This window comes from Octodon degus, unplaced genomic scaffold (genome assembly GCF_000260255.1).
Source record: "Octodon degus isolate 3935 unplaced genomic scaffold, OctDeg1.0 scaffold00062, whole genome shotgun sequence".
Taxonomy (NCBI): Eukaryota; Metazoa; Chordata; class Mammalia; order Rodentia; family Octodontidae; genus Octodon; species Octodon degus.
In genome coordinates, this window is record NW_004524638.1 from 8770634 (window position 1) to 8789392 (window position 18759).

The 18759-nt window shown below is 47.5% G+C and overlaps 1 protein-coding gene across 4 annotated transcripts in view; it reads right to left on the reverse strand.

The window, feature by feature from the left end:
- Fer1l6 (fer-1 like family member 6) overlaps nucleotides 1-18759 on the reverse strand; it is a 170277-nt gene that overhangs the window by 4002 nt on the left and 147516 nt on the right. For 3 of the 4 annotated variants that reach the window (XM_023718786.1, XM_004634457.2, XM_023718789.1), the window contains 5 exons: nucleotides 18301-18443; nucleotides 15652-15740; nucleotides 15153-15251; nucleotides 12296-12537; nucleotides 10993-11156 (listed from right to left, as the gene is read on the reverse strand). In XM_023718786.1, the coding sequence (XP_023574554.1) occupies nucleotides 10993-11156; nucleotides 12296-12537; nucleotides 15153-15251; nucleotides 15652-15740; nucleotides 18301-18443 (737 nt within the window). Of the gene's footprint in view, nucleotides 1-10992; nucleotides 11157-12295; nucleotides 12538-15152; nucleotides 15252-15651; nucleotides 15741-18300; nucleotides 18444-18759 lie in introns of those variants that run through there. The other variant, XM_023718788.1, reaches the window with a different exon arrangement.

Sequence of the window (18759 nt, forward strand, 5' to 3'; positions counted from 1 at the left end):
TTTTTGGCTGGACTTAGAGTCCCTTGACTCCCCAGTGATTGAAAATATAATTCAGTGTCTTTATTTTCGCCATGGGTTGCATTGAAAGTGGTAGATTGGAATCAACTTGATGGGATTCCAATAACGTAACTTTGGGATTATAAATATTGGCTTCTTGGACCAAGATGAGGACCTGGAAGTGTCTCCTCCCTTCATTCTAGTCTCCTATCCGCCTCTTGCCTCCCTTATAAGAAACAGCTTTGAAAGTTGTGAGCAAGGAGCACCTTTAGAACATATGCCAAGTTCACGGTGATGTAGACCCACATTAGCAAAGGATGAGGCAGGATGCCTGCAAAGGTCAGGCCGTGCTCATTCACTCACTCTCTGCCTCTGGGGGCCTCTGAATGCCAAGCACTCTTGTAGGACAGTAATCAAGAATAGACTCGAATCCCCTGGAGTGCCTGCTCCCTGTTTTGCTTTTGTGCATTGAGATTCAAGTGAACAAGAGAGAGGCAGAGCTGGTGAGGACTGGCATAGCAAAAACAAATTTTAAAATGTGTCCTCACTGTTGAAACTCTTCTCTCTGACTGATGCATGGATTATGTATTCAGAGGCACGGCTGATTTGTTACCCCTGGTAAAATAGTCTAAGGTCCGGCTAAGCCAAGTCTTGAGTCATCTTACTCATCTGCCACAAAAGTCAAGGACTTCTCAATAAGCACGTCTCCCTTCTGGCAGTGACGACGCTGCAACTAAATATAATTTCTCATGGGAGAAATGAGAATACAGAATGTTTGGGGTCAGGTTGAAGGGTGGGAGGAGAGAGTGGCACAGCCACCCGGTGAGCGAAGATGCGCGATGGCTTCGTATAGGTGGAGCCATGACCTGAGACCTGTGTGGTCTCATTCACTCTTTGGATTAGAAGCCTGACCAACTCAAAACAGCAGAGCAGGCCCTGTGATCCAGAAATGTTCCTTAAGTGGATGTACATAGGAACTCTCTTGTTATTTAGGGATCAGGGCACCATAGGCAATGACTACCACGGCTAGGCACTCATGAATATTCAGAAACCACGAGAGAGAAGAAACATCAAGCTTCTGCTGATTGCAATCATGGATATGCACAGCTATCAACATAGAATGAAAATAATTAAACTCTAGCAGTAATTCCAATGTCCTATCGATTGCTCATTTTTGTCCTAGCTTGATTTTTCTGTACATCTGTCTATCTACCTATCATCTATTTGTCTGTCTGTCTATTATCTATCTGTCTATCTGCCATCTGTCACCTGTCTCAGAAGCAGGTAAAGTGCTTTTTCTCTGGGAAGAAATGAAGCCATGGAAACCAAATAACTTTTCCAAGGTCATATAAGCAGTAGTCCATCTGTACTAACCACGTTTTCTTTCACTAGGACAAAATTCACGGCAGACACAACTTAAAGAAGGAAAGTTTCATGCTGGCTCCCTGTTTCACTGGCAAGCCTATGGCTGGCTGGCTTTAAGACAGAAACATCATGACAGAGGGCTGGGGGCAGGGAGAGGAATAACGCCTTCCTCATGGCAGCCAGGAGGCCGAGAGCAGAGGAAAATCCCAAGAGGAGGGGACTGGGGACAAAATATACCTCCAAACCAGACTCTCAGTGACCTGTTTTGTCCAGTTAGGTCCTGTATCCTAATAAGCCCATTCAACTAATGACCTCATCAGTGGATTTATCCACTCAGTGAAGTCAGTTCCCTCATAATCCAACCACCTCTCTAGGAAGCTCTCCATTCCAATCAAGTTGTGTATAAAGGTATCTTTCATACCAACCAACTGGAATTTGAAGCCAGCTCTGTATGATACCAAAGTTCATGTTCTTTGCATTATACCAACCTGCCTGCCAACTTACTCGTTCCTTATGGATAATTAGACCACAAGCTTTACAAGGCTCTTACCAACTCTCACAGGAGATGACTCCATGAGCGTCTTAATAATCATCATCTGTTATGACTTGTGTCTGGATGTCCCTCCAAAGCGTCATGCAGTCACAGGTGGGGCTTTTCATAGGTGGCTGGATCTAGAGTGTGTGATGCTTGGATTAAGTGTGCAGTGCTGGGATCAAGGGTGTGTGTGACTACTAAATGAGTCAGTTGATTTTTTGACATAGTTGTAGGCATGGATAACAGGAAGGGCCACCGTGGGTGTGTGTGCTACCTGCCGTAGGGCCAAGTAGCCTGGATAGCATATAAGGGACCAAAAGGGGGCTGCTGTGGTTGCTGATTTCTTTCATTTTTAAAATGTATTTAGCACAGGGTCTACAGGATCTCTCTGCACAGATTGGACTCTTAGTGATCCTTCCTGTTTTTTCGCCTCCCAAGCACTGAGATTAAAGATGCGTGCCACCATGCCCAGGCTCAATTTCTACCTCAGTATGCCTTGGGGGGCAGGGCCAGCACCACAGGTCAGGGATTGAACCCCCGGCCCTTATGTCTGCCTAGGCAGGTGCTTTAATCCACTGAGCTATTGGGCCGGCCCTGGCTTGCTGATTTCTACTTCACTGTTTCCTTGCTTTGCTGCCTTTCTGCCTTCTGCCTGCCATGAACTACTTCTTCCCTTGTTCCCCCTCTGCCATGCCACCCTGGCTTGGAGCCAGGCAACGATGGACTGAAACCTCAACAAACTCTGGGGCAAGATGAACCTTTTTACCTTTGACTTTGGGTGTCAGGTATTTTGTCTCAGCAAAGAGAAAAGTAAACAAACTACCATCTAAAGGTATTTATCTTCTTGAGCCTCTGTTTCTTTATCTGGCAAATGCCCAGGTGTTCTCTAGATTTATCTACTTCTAACTCTCAAGATTTATGAAGGCAACATTAAAGCCCAAGGAGTCCTTGAAGCACTTGGTGGTTGAAGGAACCACAATGAACCACCCCAAAATCTTAACAGAAGGGTTTCTAGTTCAAACAAGACTTATTTCCACAGCCTTTCAGAAGTGCCATGAGCTCCACCAAGGAGTACTTTGTACACTGAGAACTTCACCCAGTTGCTCAAATTTTAACGAGAGTCAGCTGAAGAGGAGCTAACCGGTTTCTGGGGTTCAGAATGCTGGAAGAGGGGATAGAAACCAACAGAGAGCACGTTCAAAATCGAGTAGAGAATCAGGACAGTTCCTCTATTCTCTGCTGCTTAATAGCAAGTTCTGCCCACAGTTCTTTGCAGCGTTCAGGGTGGTCCCTGCAGGCATTATTCCCTTTAAGCCTCGTGACAACTGGCAACATTGATAGCATTTTGAAGTTTCCATTTTGCAACAAGAAACCAAGCCTTGATGATAGTTGCTAGCTTGCATTTCTAAACTGGGATTTGCACTGAGGCTCTCCTCTGATTTTGTCTCATTCTTCCACTACGTTTTGTGTCCAAGTGGCCTCTTGTTGAGGAAGAAAAGAAGTCAGCTGCTTATTTACAAATTGATGACTGTGAGATGCTCAAAAAGAAACCCATAGTCCTTGTCATTGCTCTGATGTTAGTATTCACACTTGGCCTCACCGTGGACTGGCCTTCACAGCTTAAGGAATATGGTAGCACAGAGTAGCATAGGCAGTAGGTGAGCGCATGGGATGTAGCGCAGACAGGGTGCGTGAAGCCAGATTCTACCAGCTGTGTGGCCTGGGCTGAGCTGCCTACCTGCTCTCTAGGGCTTGCTATCCTGGGGGTGTTAACAGCATGTGCCATAGTAAGATGGCCCTGAAATATAAATGGAATGCATTGCAGTGCTACCCTGGTGTCCCTGTCAGATAGGAAGACTTTAAAAATGAAAGCTATGGGTCATGGAGGTAGCTCGGCGACATAAGCACCGCCTGGGAAGTGCAAGGTCCTGAGTTCGATTCCCAGGCCACATATCATGCTTGCCCTGGAACCCTGGGCCGGCCATGCCAGGCGTGGTGGCTCACACCTGTAACCCCAGTGCTGGGAAGGCTGAGATAGGAGGATCGCTACAAGTCCAAACTGCGTAGTGAAACCTTGTACCAAAATAAATAAATGAGTAATGAAAGTTGTTACTTTTAACACTATTTTTTTCCAAAAAAAGAAGCATACAGTTTCATCAGAACATCTCTCTCTGTCCAGACCCTAACAGACCCGCAGGTCCAGCTCCTGAAAGGGAAAAAATACACGGAAAATGAAGACTTAGAGCATTGAATGGATTTCCCCCAGCAAAGGAGTCACTGGCTGTCCCAATGCAGGCCTGCTCTAGCCTCACCACTTTGCCTGAGTGTCACAAAGCATTTATTGGGCATCAGGAGGGCAGCCGGGAAGGTGTCCCTGACAAGGTCTGACTAGTGCTGAGCCTCCGCATGCATCTCTCCACGCTCAGCTCTGCACCTGACGCCAACATCAGTGTTCAGCTTAGCTCCATGGAGAGAATTTAAGCTCATAACACCTTCTACAGGGAACTGAAAATCAGAGCTACGAACACACAGACGGTTGGGAGACTGACCACTGACAATGGCATTTGTGGGTGGAGAGAATGAGACATATCTAAACATTCATTCCATCTTTTGAAAGGTGGTGAAGGAGGAACATGAATTTATTTCTAATCTGTGAAGGAAAGCTCTTCATAACAGATGGATATCATCTAATAAACGGAGAAAGATTGATAAAGATTGATGATCAATTTAGATGGCTGCTAGGTAAGTAGATGGATAAAATGAAGGAATAAAAAAGCAGGAAGTACAGAAGTATGGAAGGATTAGGAAAATTATTTGACAAAACCAATGACATAGATTCAGATTATCAGTGGTTCCTGAAACTACTGAGTGAACGGTGTCAGCAGAACAGGAATCCCTGGTAGTGGCAAAACATTAGTTGGCCAGTTACTTGCTATATGCAAAAGGGAGAGTGTCCCTTTGCAATGAAGAGATCTTGTGTTTGCCAAATAAGCAAGCGAGCAAGCATAGGATGCCACACAGGGAGGCCACTGCACACCTGTGCTTCCCAACACAGTTCAGTATCCAGTAAACTGCGCCCTGTGGCTCATGTTATGGCCAACGGCGTTGAACAGGAACCTGTTCACAAGAACTATAGAGGAGGGGGCCTGCCCATTAGCTCAGTTGTTTAAGTGACCGCTTAAACAAAGCAATCAGAATGTTGTGGTTCGGTCCCTAGATCCTCAATCCTTGCCAGACCTGCCCTTGAAGGCACCCTGAGCCAGGTAAACAAACAAAAAAGCCACTTCACAAGAAATATAGAGGAGAGTGGATAAGATGAGCTACACCAGGAGAAACCACCAGATACTTCAGGCCTTCACTGGTTAGTCAGTGTCACACAAAAAAGTCAGACGATCATTTTTAAGTCAACCGGAGAGATAGCACAACCAAGAGCAACACACAAATCAGGCTTGAATCATGTATGAAAGTAGAAGCAGCTGCAGAGGCCACGGTGTGTCCTTTCTTATCAATAGATAAATGAGTATGGCCTGGACCTCCATCCATGCCGTACAATTATTATTAACTCTCCTACATGGTGACAGCACTGCAGTTGTGTAGGAGAAGGCCAGTATTCTTAGACACTTCCTGAAACGCTCAGGGACAAAGTATCAAAATGCCTACAACTCACTCTTAAACAGTGCCACAAAAGCACACTATGCACCCACTTCTCCATATATAAAAAGTAAATATAGTAAAATGCTGGCCAGTGCTGAACTATGGTAGTAAGTCTGTGCCTAATCCTTGTCCTCTATATTTCTCTGTATATATGAATTTTTTAATGAATAAATGTTGAAGGAAAACAGTAGTTAAACTCTTGTCATTGCGATTTGGCGGCTATTAAAGGTTAGTAAAAGACACTATAAAGTAGGGAAATCCTCACTGTAACACTGCGTGAAACAAAACAAGGAAGTGCCGGGAATGCAGGCCTGTGCCACATATCTGGCTGCTAAGGTTCTTGATGTTTATGTTTCAAAGAGATTGTCCCTAGGTCCTTAACGAAGACATTGGTGTTGAATACTAAAGCCTAATCAGTTTTCAAAGCATGTAAACGTACTTCAAAGAGAAGAAAAAGTATATGTAACTACAGCTCTCCTACAGTAAATGCTCTAAGAAAGAAGAGAGGACACGCGATCACTATTTTCAATTGGGATAATTAAACCCCTGCTTTATTTGTATTTACCCTTACACGTTCAACAGATTGAATTGATAGCCTCATCTCCACCCACTGCCTGGGTCACAGCCTTGGATGAGCTCAGCTGAATGCGGGTCCTGAAAGCCCAGCATTAGCTGCAGAAGAGGAGGAATCGGCCTCCCCTCAGCCTCATTCGCCTTTCATAACAAGCACATCAAGGAAGCTATACTTTCTCCTAATGTGATATCAAGTTGGATGGAACCAGAGCCACACCATGATGGAAAATGTCTGCCACTGGGATTGCAGCCACACACACACACACACACACACACACACACTCACAGAGAGAGAGAGAGAGAGAAAGACGGACGGACAGACAGACAGACAGACAGACAGACAGATAGCCTTAGCATGGCCCCATCAGTTTCTGAGGGAGAAGAAAAGCACCTTGAGTGGCTATGCTACTCCAGTTGTAAAACGACCTCTCTCCATCAGATGTGCAGATTGGTCTCTCCTCTGAGTAAAGCCCACGAGCTAGCACAGCTGGCCACTCCGATCACCGGGCGAATGCAGACTGAGAGAAGTCTGAAAAATACTGCCCTCAAGCCCTCTTACTGGAGAGTGAGTTCTCATCTACCGTGAAGCAAGTATGCCCTGCGTGGCAGCCGCTGGCCTACATAAAAGGGTGAGGTTTCTTTCTGTAATTTCTTAGCACACTGCTTGTGAGGGTGTTTCCTTCTGGGTTAATAATCACTTACAAATAAAGCCTTCCCCCCTCCACTGCTTTGGGAAGAGGTTTTCTGTGTTGGAGAAGATTGCTCATAACTCCAGCACCAGACTGCATGTCCCTTGAGTTTCTCCGGCCTTCTAGTAGAAAAGGATGCATTACACAGCAGGTAAGACCTAGGAACGGAGAAGCAGGCTGGTTGGGTTTGTTAGGGTTGATACATTCTGTCAACTTGACAGCTGAGAAGCTTAAAAGCTTAACTGTGACTCAGCAGGGTGCTAGGGTCCTCACTTTGTAAATATTGTGTGCTTGTGAAAGAGGCGGGTACAGAGATGGTACGGTGGGTAGCCTGTTTGCAGTATAAAGGAGGAAAAGAGGCTTGCTTCCCCCCTTTTAAAAAACTTTCAAAAATCTTGTTACTTTTGTTATCTCCTATTGCCTTGAACTGTTGCCCCGTACCACGCCACCCTGCCTTGGAGCCAGCTGATTAATGACTGAAACCTCCACAAGCTGTGAGCTACACACACTTTTCCTTCCTCAACTTTGGGTATCAGGTATTTTTGTCTCAGAAACAAAGAAAAAGTAACCAAGACAGTTTGAATCCTGCTCTTTCTTGTACAACTATGTGACATGAGATAGGTAACTCAACTTCCGTGTCTCTCATCTTCTTATCTGTAAAATGAGGGGTGTGTGTGTGTGTGTGTGTGTATGTGCGTGCACATGCATGTGTGCCTACATGCATGCACACATTTATACACATTACACTGGCTTAACAGATAAATGAATTCATATATATTACTAAGTGTTGGAACTGTGGAAATCGACAAAGCCCTCCCAGATAGAACGAACAGGCCCTTGGGGGCTTGCTGCTGAATGGAAGTCCTTCGTGTAAAACAGTCATTTGCTGGCTGAGACTTGAACCCTTGTGTGTGAGGGGATCCTTTATCATGAACAGGAGACTTTGGTTCATTTTGCCCCATGGCTCCTGGCTCAGGAACTGGAAGCAGCCAACTGTGCAATTGCCCAGGAAGCGAATGGGAAGCAGGACACTGCTGGGGAGACGGTGGCTGGGGCTCCACCCCCATGACCATCACAAGAGCGCTGACCTCGGCCAGCCTGGAGACCCTGTCCTGCTGTCTGTGTGCAGTGTGCTGCAGGTGGTGGCCACGCCACAGCACCGTCTGCTCTGCACCCTGCTGGCTGCTGCTCGGGTCTGTGTCACCCATGGGACAGCAAGCCGCAGGGTGGGGCTGCATCCTCTGTACTCTCTCTGCCCCTGGGCCACCCCTACCGTGGCCCTGCCCAGAGCAGGTGCTCTGCAATCACTGTGAAGTGACTAGCTGATAAGCCCGTATGGTGAACTCAGAAGGGGAAAGTTTGCATGAAAGAGAAACAAGCAGCGTTTAATTATAGCTCCTACACTTTGCAAGCAAAGTGTCCCTAAGACGGGCCAGGAAAACCTACCATCCCGACCAGGTGTCCAAGCCAGGACAGTCATTTATGAAGTGGCAGCGAGAGTGTGATCAGGGGCTCTGCTTTTCCTCTTTTCTCATACTTGCCAAAAGATTTGCCCCCAAGGAGTGGTGGATGCTGTTGTGGACTACATGTTGGTGTACTGAGGAGCCGCTGGTCCAGAGTACACCAACATGGTTAAGGAGGTGGGAGGAGGGAGTGGTGAAAGTGGCGATCACCCAGCAAGGGCCCAAGCTTTTGGACCTTTGAACAAGTGTGTTCCACAGATCTTGTATCATTCACGCGTCACAAGAGCTCCTTGAAGTGTGTGCTTTCCCTTTCCCTATCTTTACAAGTGAAATAGCTAAAGGCTCACCAGCAGTCACTTCCTCCTCTTCTCCCAGCCCGCACAACTGCAGGTGTGTTTTATATGGACTGCCTCCTCTGGGCATCTCATCTAACAGGAGTCAGGTCTCATGGGTCTGCGGTGCCTGACGTCTTTCACCTGGCTGACACTTTCATTGTCCATCATGTTGGAACCAGTGTAGGTATCTAATTCCTTTTTCTGGCCAAATAATGTTCCACTGTATGGCCAGGCCACTGTTTACTCACTTATCACTGATGGACAAGGGGATGCACCCAGCTCTAGGTACCGTGGACACCGCTGCTGTGGACATTCACAGTACTGTCTATGGAAGGTCACCAGGCATCTTTGTGCTGTTAAATCCAATGGGCATGTTTCTGTCCCTTCTCATATGTCAGGAGCCCTTGTCACAGGTAGCCAACTGCCCTTGTACAGAGTCGCCTCTCTGGCTTTCCGTCCCAGCTCATTTTTATCATCTTCTTCCTCCACCTTTGCCCTTCTGGCTCCTTCTCTGCTTCGCACTCTCCCACATGGTCTACACAGATCCCTCCCCTGGCTTCCCTTTGGGAATGAAATCCAAGCTTTTGAGGTCCGCACAGCCGGTTCTGTTCTCACCACTGCCTTGGCCTGGTTTGCTCTGTGGGAAATCCTCCTTCTCTTTCTTCTCCACAGCTTGCTGCTTTCCCTTCTTCAGGCCTTGGCCACCTTCCTTGCCACCACATTCATGGAAGGCTAGCACTCCACACCCCTCAGTCTCATACTTTTCCCGACAAACCCTTGTGTGAAAAGCTTTCTTTCTGGTGTGGGTGGCCATATGTGTCTTTGCATGTGTGTGTCTGTGTGTGGTTTTGACTTTAGACTCCGAACTCTATGGTCACAGCAACCACGTCTACATTACCATACTGATGCCCAGGGCCTACCACATAATAGCTGCTTCATAAATATTTGTTGGATAAAGTGAAGAACTAAATAAAAGGAATGGAAAATGAAGAGTTGACTAAGATCAAATGAAATAGCAGAGGAGATCTGTACACCGTGGGCCAACTCTAAAGGACTATAAATGTAATGGATGGCTGCAGATATAACTATGTCTATATAGTTATTGTTTATGAATTTATAGAAGCCAGAATCATGTCAAAAGTAAGTCGTGGCACTCCCCGTTCCCCAGCCTCACAGGACACCTGGTGGCTGAGCGGCGGCGGCCACCCTTCCAGGACCACTCATCAGGGGGTGACTGTATTGCTCTTTCCACCGAGGTAGCGCCTTCTGCTGCTCTTGAAAGCATCCTCTCTGCTGCGTGTGACCGCTCCACTCAGACCCTAGCCCTCCTCCTCTCCAACCTTTCTCCACATTTTACACTTGGATAACCGCATGCCTGATGGCAGGGGTGTCACATGCTCCCCACAACCCCTGCGGGGAGCACAGCTGTTTGAGGGTAGATGCCATGATTCCTTCATCCCTGAATTTTCTCCACTCATCTGACAAACAGCCTGAGCTCCTCTTATGCTCTGTCCTGGAGCCCAAAGGCCCGCGGGGAGCCAGCTGACTAGGGGACCTGGAGGAAGGAGCCTGGCTGGGTTTAATGAGAGGTGATTAAATTGAGGATGGAAGGAAGATAAAAAGTCTCAGCAAACATCATAAAAGAGGTCAGCAGCTGCTGTTTACCTGGGAAAATGCAACTGGAACCCCTACCCTGCACCCCTGGACTCCAACAGCAGAGAGAGAAGCCAGTGCCAGAGGAAAGAGCCCTTCTGTGGCCCGAGTGCTGGGCTCAACCTCCCTGACTACTGAGGCCATTGCTCCACATCTCCAGAGGAGCAGTGAGGAAAAAGAAAGGAAAAAAGAAACTTCATACTCTGTGATGTGAAAGCTCAGAAATTCCTACAATGCAGCCACACAAGTAGGCAATATGGGGGAAGGGATAACGCCTCTTCCTGCATAACCCTTATGGAGTTTTAAAAGCATGGATCAGTTTTTTAATTGAGTCCCATGTTGGGGGGTAAAAGCTAAGAGCAAAGAGCTCACGGTAAGTGACACGGTAAGTGAAAGGCCACCAGCCACATTATGTGGAAACCGTATGAGTCAGGACTTTGTGCCTAATGGCAAGAAGTGTGGAAAAATTAATGTCAGGAACTAAGTATATGCCAAAATGATTAAAAAATGACCTCAGCACAGATTGCTATTAAAGCAAATGGGCTGAAGTATATAGAAGGCTTAATGCATTTATAAAGCTTTAAAAATTCTTGTTCCTCAGGGTAACTTTGTTTAAAGGGCTCTTAGTCACTTCAAAGCACCTTAGCTTGGATTCACAAAATGATTCACTGAGAGAGCAAGGTGTCTCCCAACACCCCCATAGCCCGCCTCCTTCGGCTGTCACTTACTGTGAGCTCTTTGCTCTTAGCGAAAGGCCACCAGCCACGCACGCGCTTTTGCTGAAATATGGAGATCATGTTCTCTCTGCTTGCATTCTCAAACTTGGAGAGGTCGCAGGCTTTGGCAGACTTGGCGGCTCGAGGGAAACTGTTGAGGTTCATTTCCAGGGAGCCTGTGAAGGGATGCCCACAGGTTACGCGGAACTAAAGAATTAGATTTCTAACCCCGTCCCCACTCACCCATTCACTCCTTGGTCATACAATCGCATACATGCAATCATGTGTGCTAGGTGCTTAGGTACCAGGAGCGAAAATATGACCAAGGACGTCTGATGATAGCGTGTCTGAGCTGTCACTGCAGCTCTCAAGCCCCAGGTTCAGGTAACATCACGGTGCGGCACCTTCTGTGCTCACGAGTGCAGCTCCCCGAGTCTGAAGGAGGCGCACTGCTTCCTCTTCCTCGGCGTGGCTCTCCCTGTTGGAGTCCTGCCCACCCCTACCCTTCTCACTTCCGCGTAGGGCCCACTAAACTCCTCAGGACCGGGACCAGGTCTTTCTGCCTCGGTGCCTGCTCTCCAGGACAGACAGCAGGCCTTAGAGTGTTCTCTACAGTGGATTTCCAGAGTGAGATAACACCGTGAATGAGAATTCTGTCGCTCACTGTCACATCTTCAGGGCCTGCAGTTCAGCAAACAAAATGAGACTAGAAAACTTTCCCTAGTCCTCTCCCCCTACATGTGGCCAGAGCTCTCCATATTGTTGCCCCCTATTTCCTGTTCCACTGTATCTTCCTCCTGTACATACAAACACGCATTTTACAGCAACAAGATCCTCTCCTGCTCTTTGGGACTTAAATGCATCCTTCACAACTTCCCAGTTCATTGACTACTTCAGTATTGTTGACAGCTGTAGGTTAACACTTACTGATGCTTATTGTGTGGGAGGTACTGTGGCCTGTTCTTTACTTGTGCCGTCACATCTGCAGTCCCACCACCCCGAGGCATGTGGTATCATGACCTCATTTTACAGAGGAGGCAATGGGCACAGAGTGCAGTAAAAATCCACGGCGTCTAATGATGGAGCAAATAGGCTCACCTCACGCCTCTTCAAATCTATGTAGTGCTCTGCCATATGCACGCACTAGGATATATTTAGAGAAGCCCACAGGAAGGGGCTATTTAGGCGGTTCCAAAGTTGTCCCATCATAAATGGCACCGCAGTTATTACCCTTATGGCTGAATGAGCCTCAGCCTTCTGAAAGCTGGGACAGATCCTTATCGTTAATACATGCTTCAGCAAGTCACTGACTTACCCAGGAAGTCATCCGAGGACAGCCTTTCAAAATCCCAAACCTGGAGCACCAGCACGGCCGGAGTCTTGCACTCCATCTTCTCCAAGGAGAAGATGTTCTCCCTCTTGGTGATGACCATTTGCTTCTCTGCTGGGAGGTACTGAAATGGAAACAGGAAGCGCCAGTTGAAGTTGCCCTCTCCTGTCAGGGAGTTGTAGTGGACATCCGTCTCCTGCTTGTCATCTTCCAAACCCTTCAGCCACCTGAACAGAGATTTTAACAATTCAGACACTTGGAGCACATTGCAATCAGGCATCAGTATAGTCAAAGTGAGTCAGTTCATCTCAGTGTGGTCACAGATTCTACTTTAAAATGTATCATATAGTTAGATTCAGATAGAAGTTTCCATTTCCATTTGAAGAAGAAAAATAGGGATCAAAGAGGTTGGCATGGAGATGAGACCCGTTCCAAGGCTCACTCAGGATTACTCAGTATCACCCAGTGACATTACATACAGGTGACATGTACTGAACATTGGGAACACAAATGACCAGGGCAGGCAGGTGTCTCCAATGTATGAATAGACCTGAAGCTCGTGCATGCAAGATGGCAAGCTCGGGGAGTAGGAAGAGAGTATAATCAGAGCCTCGGCACTCTGGGAGATCGCTGGGTAACGTGGCATGGGTCCCCCTCTATGCCAGATTACCCACTCCCCTGAGACCGCTCAGGTTGGGCTGCCTGACACTTGTGGTGCTAGGCCTGGAAGTCACTCTCTTCTCTCTGGCCCAAGAGTCCAGCAGGCCTGGGTCAGTGAGGCAGGGCAGGCAGGGGCTGCCTGTAGCCACCGAGGTTCCAGTCCTGACCCCACTCCCTATTAGCAGTGAAGCCACAGACACGTGATTTACTTCTCTATGTGTCCACTTCACTTGTAAGCAGTAATAGTACCTGATGCATGGGGCCGTTCAGAGGACTTATATGATTGATACCTAGAAAGTGCTTCAAGTAATTCAAATTACCTACAATGTTCTTTTTTCTTAGTATTAACTGGTCTTCCTCTTCCATGCCTAGAATAATGTAAGCTACATTTAATATATGTGTCCCTGGTATACTCTATGCATGGCAAATTAATGAACTCAGAAAATGAATACTTCAGAGCTGGCCAGATAGCTCAGCGGACTGAAGCACCTGCTTAGGCAGAGCGCAGGAGCTGGGGTTCGAGCCCCGGTGTGCCGTGCCAGCCCTGCCCATGAGACACATTGAAAGGGAGATTGAGATTGGGCATGGAGGCATGTGCCTGTAATCCCAGCTCTTGGGAAGCTGAAAACAAGAGAATCACTATGAGTCCGATCTACACAGTGAGACCCTGTAGACCCTGTACCAAATACATTTACAAAAATAAATACTTCTATTCAAGCTAATTGGTAATCCAAACCATTTATTTTCTGAAAGCGCATATTACCTCCCAGGGCAGAGAGAAGACCCACCCTCTCTTCATAGAGGGGTGGGCAACGCTCAGGCTATGGGCCCAATTATGTAGCTAATGAAACATGCAAGTGACGAAGATAAAACTGTGAGACGTGCGAAGGGCCTAGGACAGTGCCACGGGCCAGTTAACTGCTAGGTGGGGAAACGAGCTTCCAAGTCACTGTGAAGTGGCCAGCGCAGGAGCAGAACCAGAGAGAGTGCTGCTACAGAGGGCAAGGAGGCCAGGCAGCGCCTCAAAAACCATTCAGCCGTGCCCAATGCTCCTGCGAGGGCCCTGGGATGAAGACTGATTAAAACAATAAAACCCAGTGGAGCCCGTCAGCTCTAGCAATCAGCGTGCTTCAGCGGGACCTGCCTTGTAGAACGTGGGGAAGCAAGCCCGACTAGAGCTGGGCGAGCAGCAAGCAGCTGGGGGCACAAGGAGGGAGTGAACCCCAACATCTCTTTTCCTGCGTTTGAACGGCCCGGGGTCCTGCGAGCCTCAGCCTGACCGCTCCCACAGCGCTGCCGTATCGTGAGCCTGAGGAGACATCTTCCCCAGCGCACATCAGCCTTTCCTGAGCTCGTGATCGGAAAGCAGTTTCAGAGGATCTCAACTCTGCTTTCAAAACATTATTTATTTAGGGCCACACCGCTTCTATTGATCCTTCTTTGTAATAACCTAAGTCCTTCCTCCATTCTTATCCTGAAAAATGAGAATTCAGAGCAACTGTGTGTGCCTAGGCTGCCAAAAGCGTCAGCCACGTGCCGGCTGAACCCAGCAGGGGAGATGCAGAGCCGCGCAGTGGGGTGGGCGAGAGTTCAGGGTTCAGGGATGAGCTCTAGCTAAAACGCAGCTTTGGTCCTGCTTCTTCTGACTTTCCTCACCCGCCCCCTGGCCAGAGGCCAGAGGCAGCGGGGCCAAGATGCAAGACAGAGGTAACAAATGCTTCGCTTCCTGGGTGAAGTGGGTATCCATCCTTCTTACCAATAGCATTAGCAAATGGCAAAGTTGAGATTTTAACCTTTGCATTAGTTGTAACTGGCTAAACAGGTTAACCTCTCATTAGTAGTACTGCATCACTTAATATTTTTCAGTTTAAAGATAAACTTTTTTTAAAGTTGAGAGAGAGAGAGAGAGAGAGAGAGAGATATCCAGGTGCCCAACATTTATTTAAATGAAAGATGTTTATATAGCAATATTTTCTCATTAAAAATACTTTCACAAGATAACTCTCAGAAAAACGCCCCCAAAAGCCAAACATCTGGAAAGACAGAGGCCTTATCTAACAAAGCAAGGTTCGCGGCTTCTGCGGGCTGTGGGTGTAGCGCCTTCCCTGGGGTGTAGATGTGAAAGGAAATTAAAAACCCACAAAGGGGGGGATGCCAAGATGAAGTTTGTTGACGACCTTACCCTTTCACATAAATATCACTTGATTTCTGGCCAGTGAAGATGTTCTCATCCTCTAAAATCACGTCTTCAGTGTTCCAAATGGTCACCCTCAGTTCGTACCTGGGGTGCAGGAAGGCAGTGTCAGGATGGGGGCCTTGAAGAGGAGTTGGGGCGTGTTGCTCTTGGTTCTCCTCACAGCTGTTGAGCTCATAAATATCAACGCTCAGGATCTTAGCTGCATCAGAACCAAGTGCCCCAGCAGAAGTCTCAGGCTCACCGAGGGCATGGATTACTACGAGCAGGTCTTCCTTTTACTAAGTATTTTTCAGAAGAGGAACTTCAGGCTCAGAAGCCGCCACCTGGACTACTTCCACGGTCATTACCCACCTGCTGCTGTAGCTGGCCAGGTGGAAAGTGGGGCTTGATTATCACTGGACCTGGCAGATGCCAGATCAGGTGACAGGGTCTTCTAAGCTGCTGCCAAGGCCTCTGCACTCCAGGCAAGGTGATGGCCACTTACCCTTTGGGCTTCCTGGGTGAAATGTCAACCGGAGGCCCTGGCTGCGGCATATCCTTGGGAAACATGTCCACCCACATCTGAAGCCGGCCCTTATGGAGAAAAGGAGACCTCTTTTAGCTTTGGGAGAAGATAGGACATAGGTAAATGACTACTTGTGGTTTTAAAAGCTCTTTTTATCTGAAATGGGTAGTAGGTATAGCTTGGTACATTTATACATGTGTAGGATTTTTTTTTTTTTTTTTTATTTTAGGGGAGGGTCTATAGGGTGTCCAGGGTCTCACTACTAGATTGGACTGGTAGTGATCCGCCTGTTTACAGCCTCCCAAGAGCTGAGATTACAGGCGCGCGCCACCACGCCCAGTCTCAATCGCCACCTCAGCACGCCCTGGGGGCACAGCTGGCACAGCAGGCCTAGGGATCGAAGCCCTGGCTCCTGTGCCTACTTGCAGGTGCTTTAATCCAGTGAGTTATTTGGCCTGCCCAATGCTTGTTAATGGAGACCAAAGTTACATTTTTATTAAAAATCAGCCAAAGCATAAGAGTGGGGGAGGGACCTGCTGAGCACCTCCCATGTGGTAGACACAGTGCTACACCCGTGAGTCAGAATGACTCATGAATTCTTACAGCATCCCCCCGTAGAGACACCACTGGTCCCGTTCGGCAGATGAGATATCTTGTGCGCCACGGCTATACAGATGAGATGTGGCCGAGTCTGGATTCAGCCAGTATCTGTCACCACCAGAAGCCCTGCTCCCTCTACAGACTGCCAAGGAGTGAGAAGGATCACGGTGCTATCTGCTGGAAATATCACGCTTCCGTGTTTCCAGTGCGGCTTGTCCTCCATTACTTCTGTCTGAGCTCACCCCAACCACACATCTACCTCACACATAAAGAAGCTAAAGCTTGGAGCAGTCACCGGAAGTATCTGAGGTTCTGGGCTGACTAGCAGAAGAAAAGGCCTTCTCACCGAGGGCCTTGAACTCCAACCTGTTGTAGAAGACTTAATAGCCTCTGGGGACAAGGGCAGTGGGCCACACACTCATCTCTGTTATACAGATTTTAAGAACTCATCAGCTCAGGCAAGAAGGTGAATGATGGAATGGGGCTGTGATAGACATGGGGGATGTTATAAACAGATGTAGATTCCCCCAGAGTATGAAGGAGGTGCGGGACTTGGAGGAGCTTTGGCTGGAACCAAAGGCAGGGAGCAGAGTTTTCACAAGACAAGCAATGGGGGCTGGCGAGAGAGCTCAGTGGCATACGCACCTGCCTGGCAAGTGCAAGTCATTAATTCAATCCCAATACCAAAAAAAAGCAATGTGAGGAAAGGGAAGAAGCCAGCTCATGGAGTCCCACACAAACGTGGGGTGGTTTGTTCTCTAAAGATACATTAACGTTCATCCTTAACCAAAAAGCCATATCTGACAGGAAAAATGAAGGATTCCAATCATCAAAGACCTCAGATTTCTGTTAGAAATCTTTGGAAACAGCCATAAATTCCCCAGCCGATGACAGTTTATTCCCTCAAGTACATGTCACCCTCACCATTGCTGTGTCGGGGGGCCCTGGCCCACTGACCTCAAGCTCACGTGCTTTGCCCAAGTTACCTGAGTGAATCTGGGACTGAGAAAGGAGCTGGCCTGGGTTGTGGCCAGAGCCTCAGCATGCACACAAGCTGCCTGGATTAAGGCCCCGTCCTTCAGCTTACCAGCTGGCTAACTTTGAGCAAGTTACTATACCCTCTAAATCTCAATTTCCTAATCTGAAAAATGAACAATGACACACAAACCCAGAAGCAGGATAGGAACAGAGTAAGGTGACCCACGAGCCCCTGTAGCCTAAGAAAAAATGTGGTGTGTGCTTCTTGTGCCACCCATCAATTATTAACAATGACCTTGTTCGCACTCGAAATGGCCTCAGTTTGCCTCAACAATTCCATGGTCATCCTGGGGAGGTGAGACGGTTGACGTAAAGGATCAAGTACATGAAAGTCTCTTAATAGTTTGTCTTCTTTCCCTTCTGATTTTTAAATGAGATCCAGTTAGCATTTTCCACACAGCTTCTTTCCAACTCTTCAAGATAAACTATTATCTACTGCTTCTCTGGAAAACCTCTCTGTCTCTGTCCTTCGCTCCCTTTCTGCTTTCTCTCTCTCTCTCTCTCTCTCTCTCTCTCTCTCTCTCTCTCTCTCTCTGTTACACATAGGTTTTGGACAAGGTTTTTGGCATATCATATAGGTTTTTTTCTTAAATTTCAGGATTTGCCAAATAGCTTCATAACTCAAATCAAAAGGAAAATGTACTAAGTCCAACACTGGCCCAGGACAGGATTTCTCAGCTTCAGCATGACTGATATCTTGGGGCAGACAACCCTTTGTTGTCATGAGTGGAAGATGTCCCAGGCTTTGTGAGATGTTCAGTTCAGCAGTATTCCTGTCCTTTACCCACTAGATGCCAGTAGCCACCCCACCCTCTTCTAACAACTAAAAATGTTTTCAGACATTGTTAAATATGCTTGAGGGAAAAGATCCTAAGAGTCCTTAAATGAAAGATTATTACAGAAGGTCACAACAGATTAACATCTGGGGACAAAGCCACATTTCTTGGGGATGTGCACTCTTACTAGAGCCAGACTCATCGTGTCTACTACCTGTTCCATTCCTGGCTTATCCTTGTGGTACAGCGGCCGAGTTTCTATGTGCTCGGGAACCAGCCTACATCCGGCCTGTGGGATGTCCTCCCAAGAGTGTAGGACCTTGAGGGCCAGGTGCTCGTAAGACTCCACTGTCTCATCTGCAGGTGGAAAGACAAAGGCGGAGACTTGCTAGATATGTCTACCTGCAAAGAGAGAGGGCGCTGCCAGCGGCATGGTCAAATACTTGCCTTAGAGGTTCCTTTAAAAAGTACAGAGATACACACGGAGCAAAAAGACAGAAAAAGGAAGATGGAGAAAGTGGTGAGAAAGAGAAAGAGATTTGAACTGTAAAGAGGAGAAAATGAAGTGAGTTGATTAGAAGATTGACAGCACAGTAAGGACCCTGAAATAGGGGCTCCATCTACACTTAAGTCAGCTTCCACAAGAGGCCATCAGTCAGAAGATGGGTTCCAA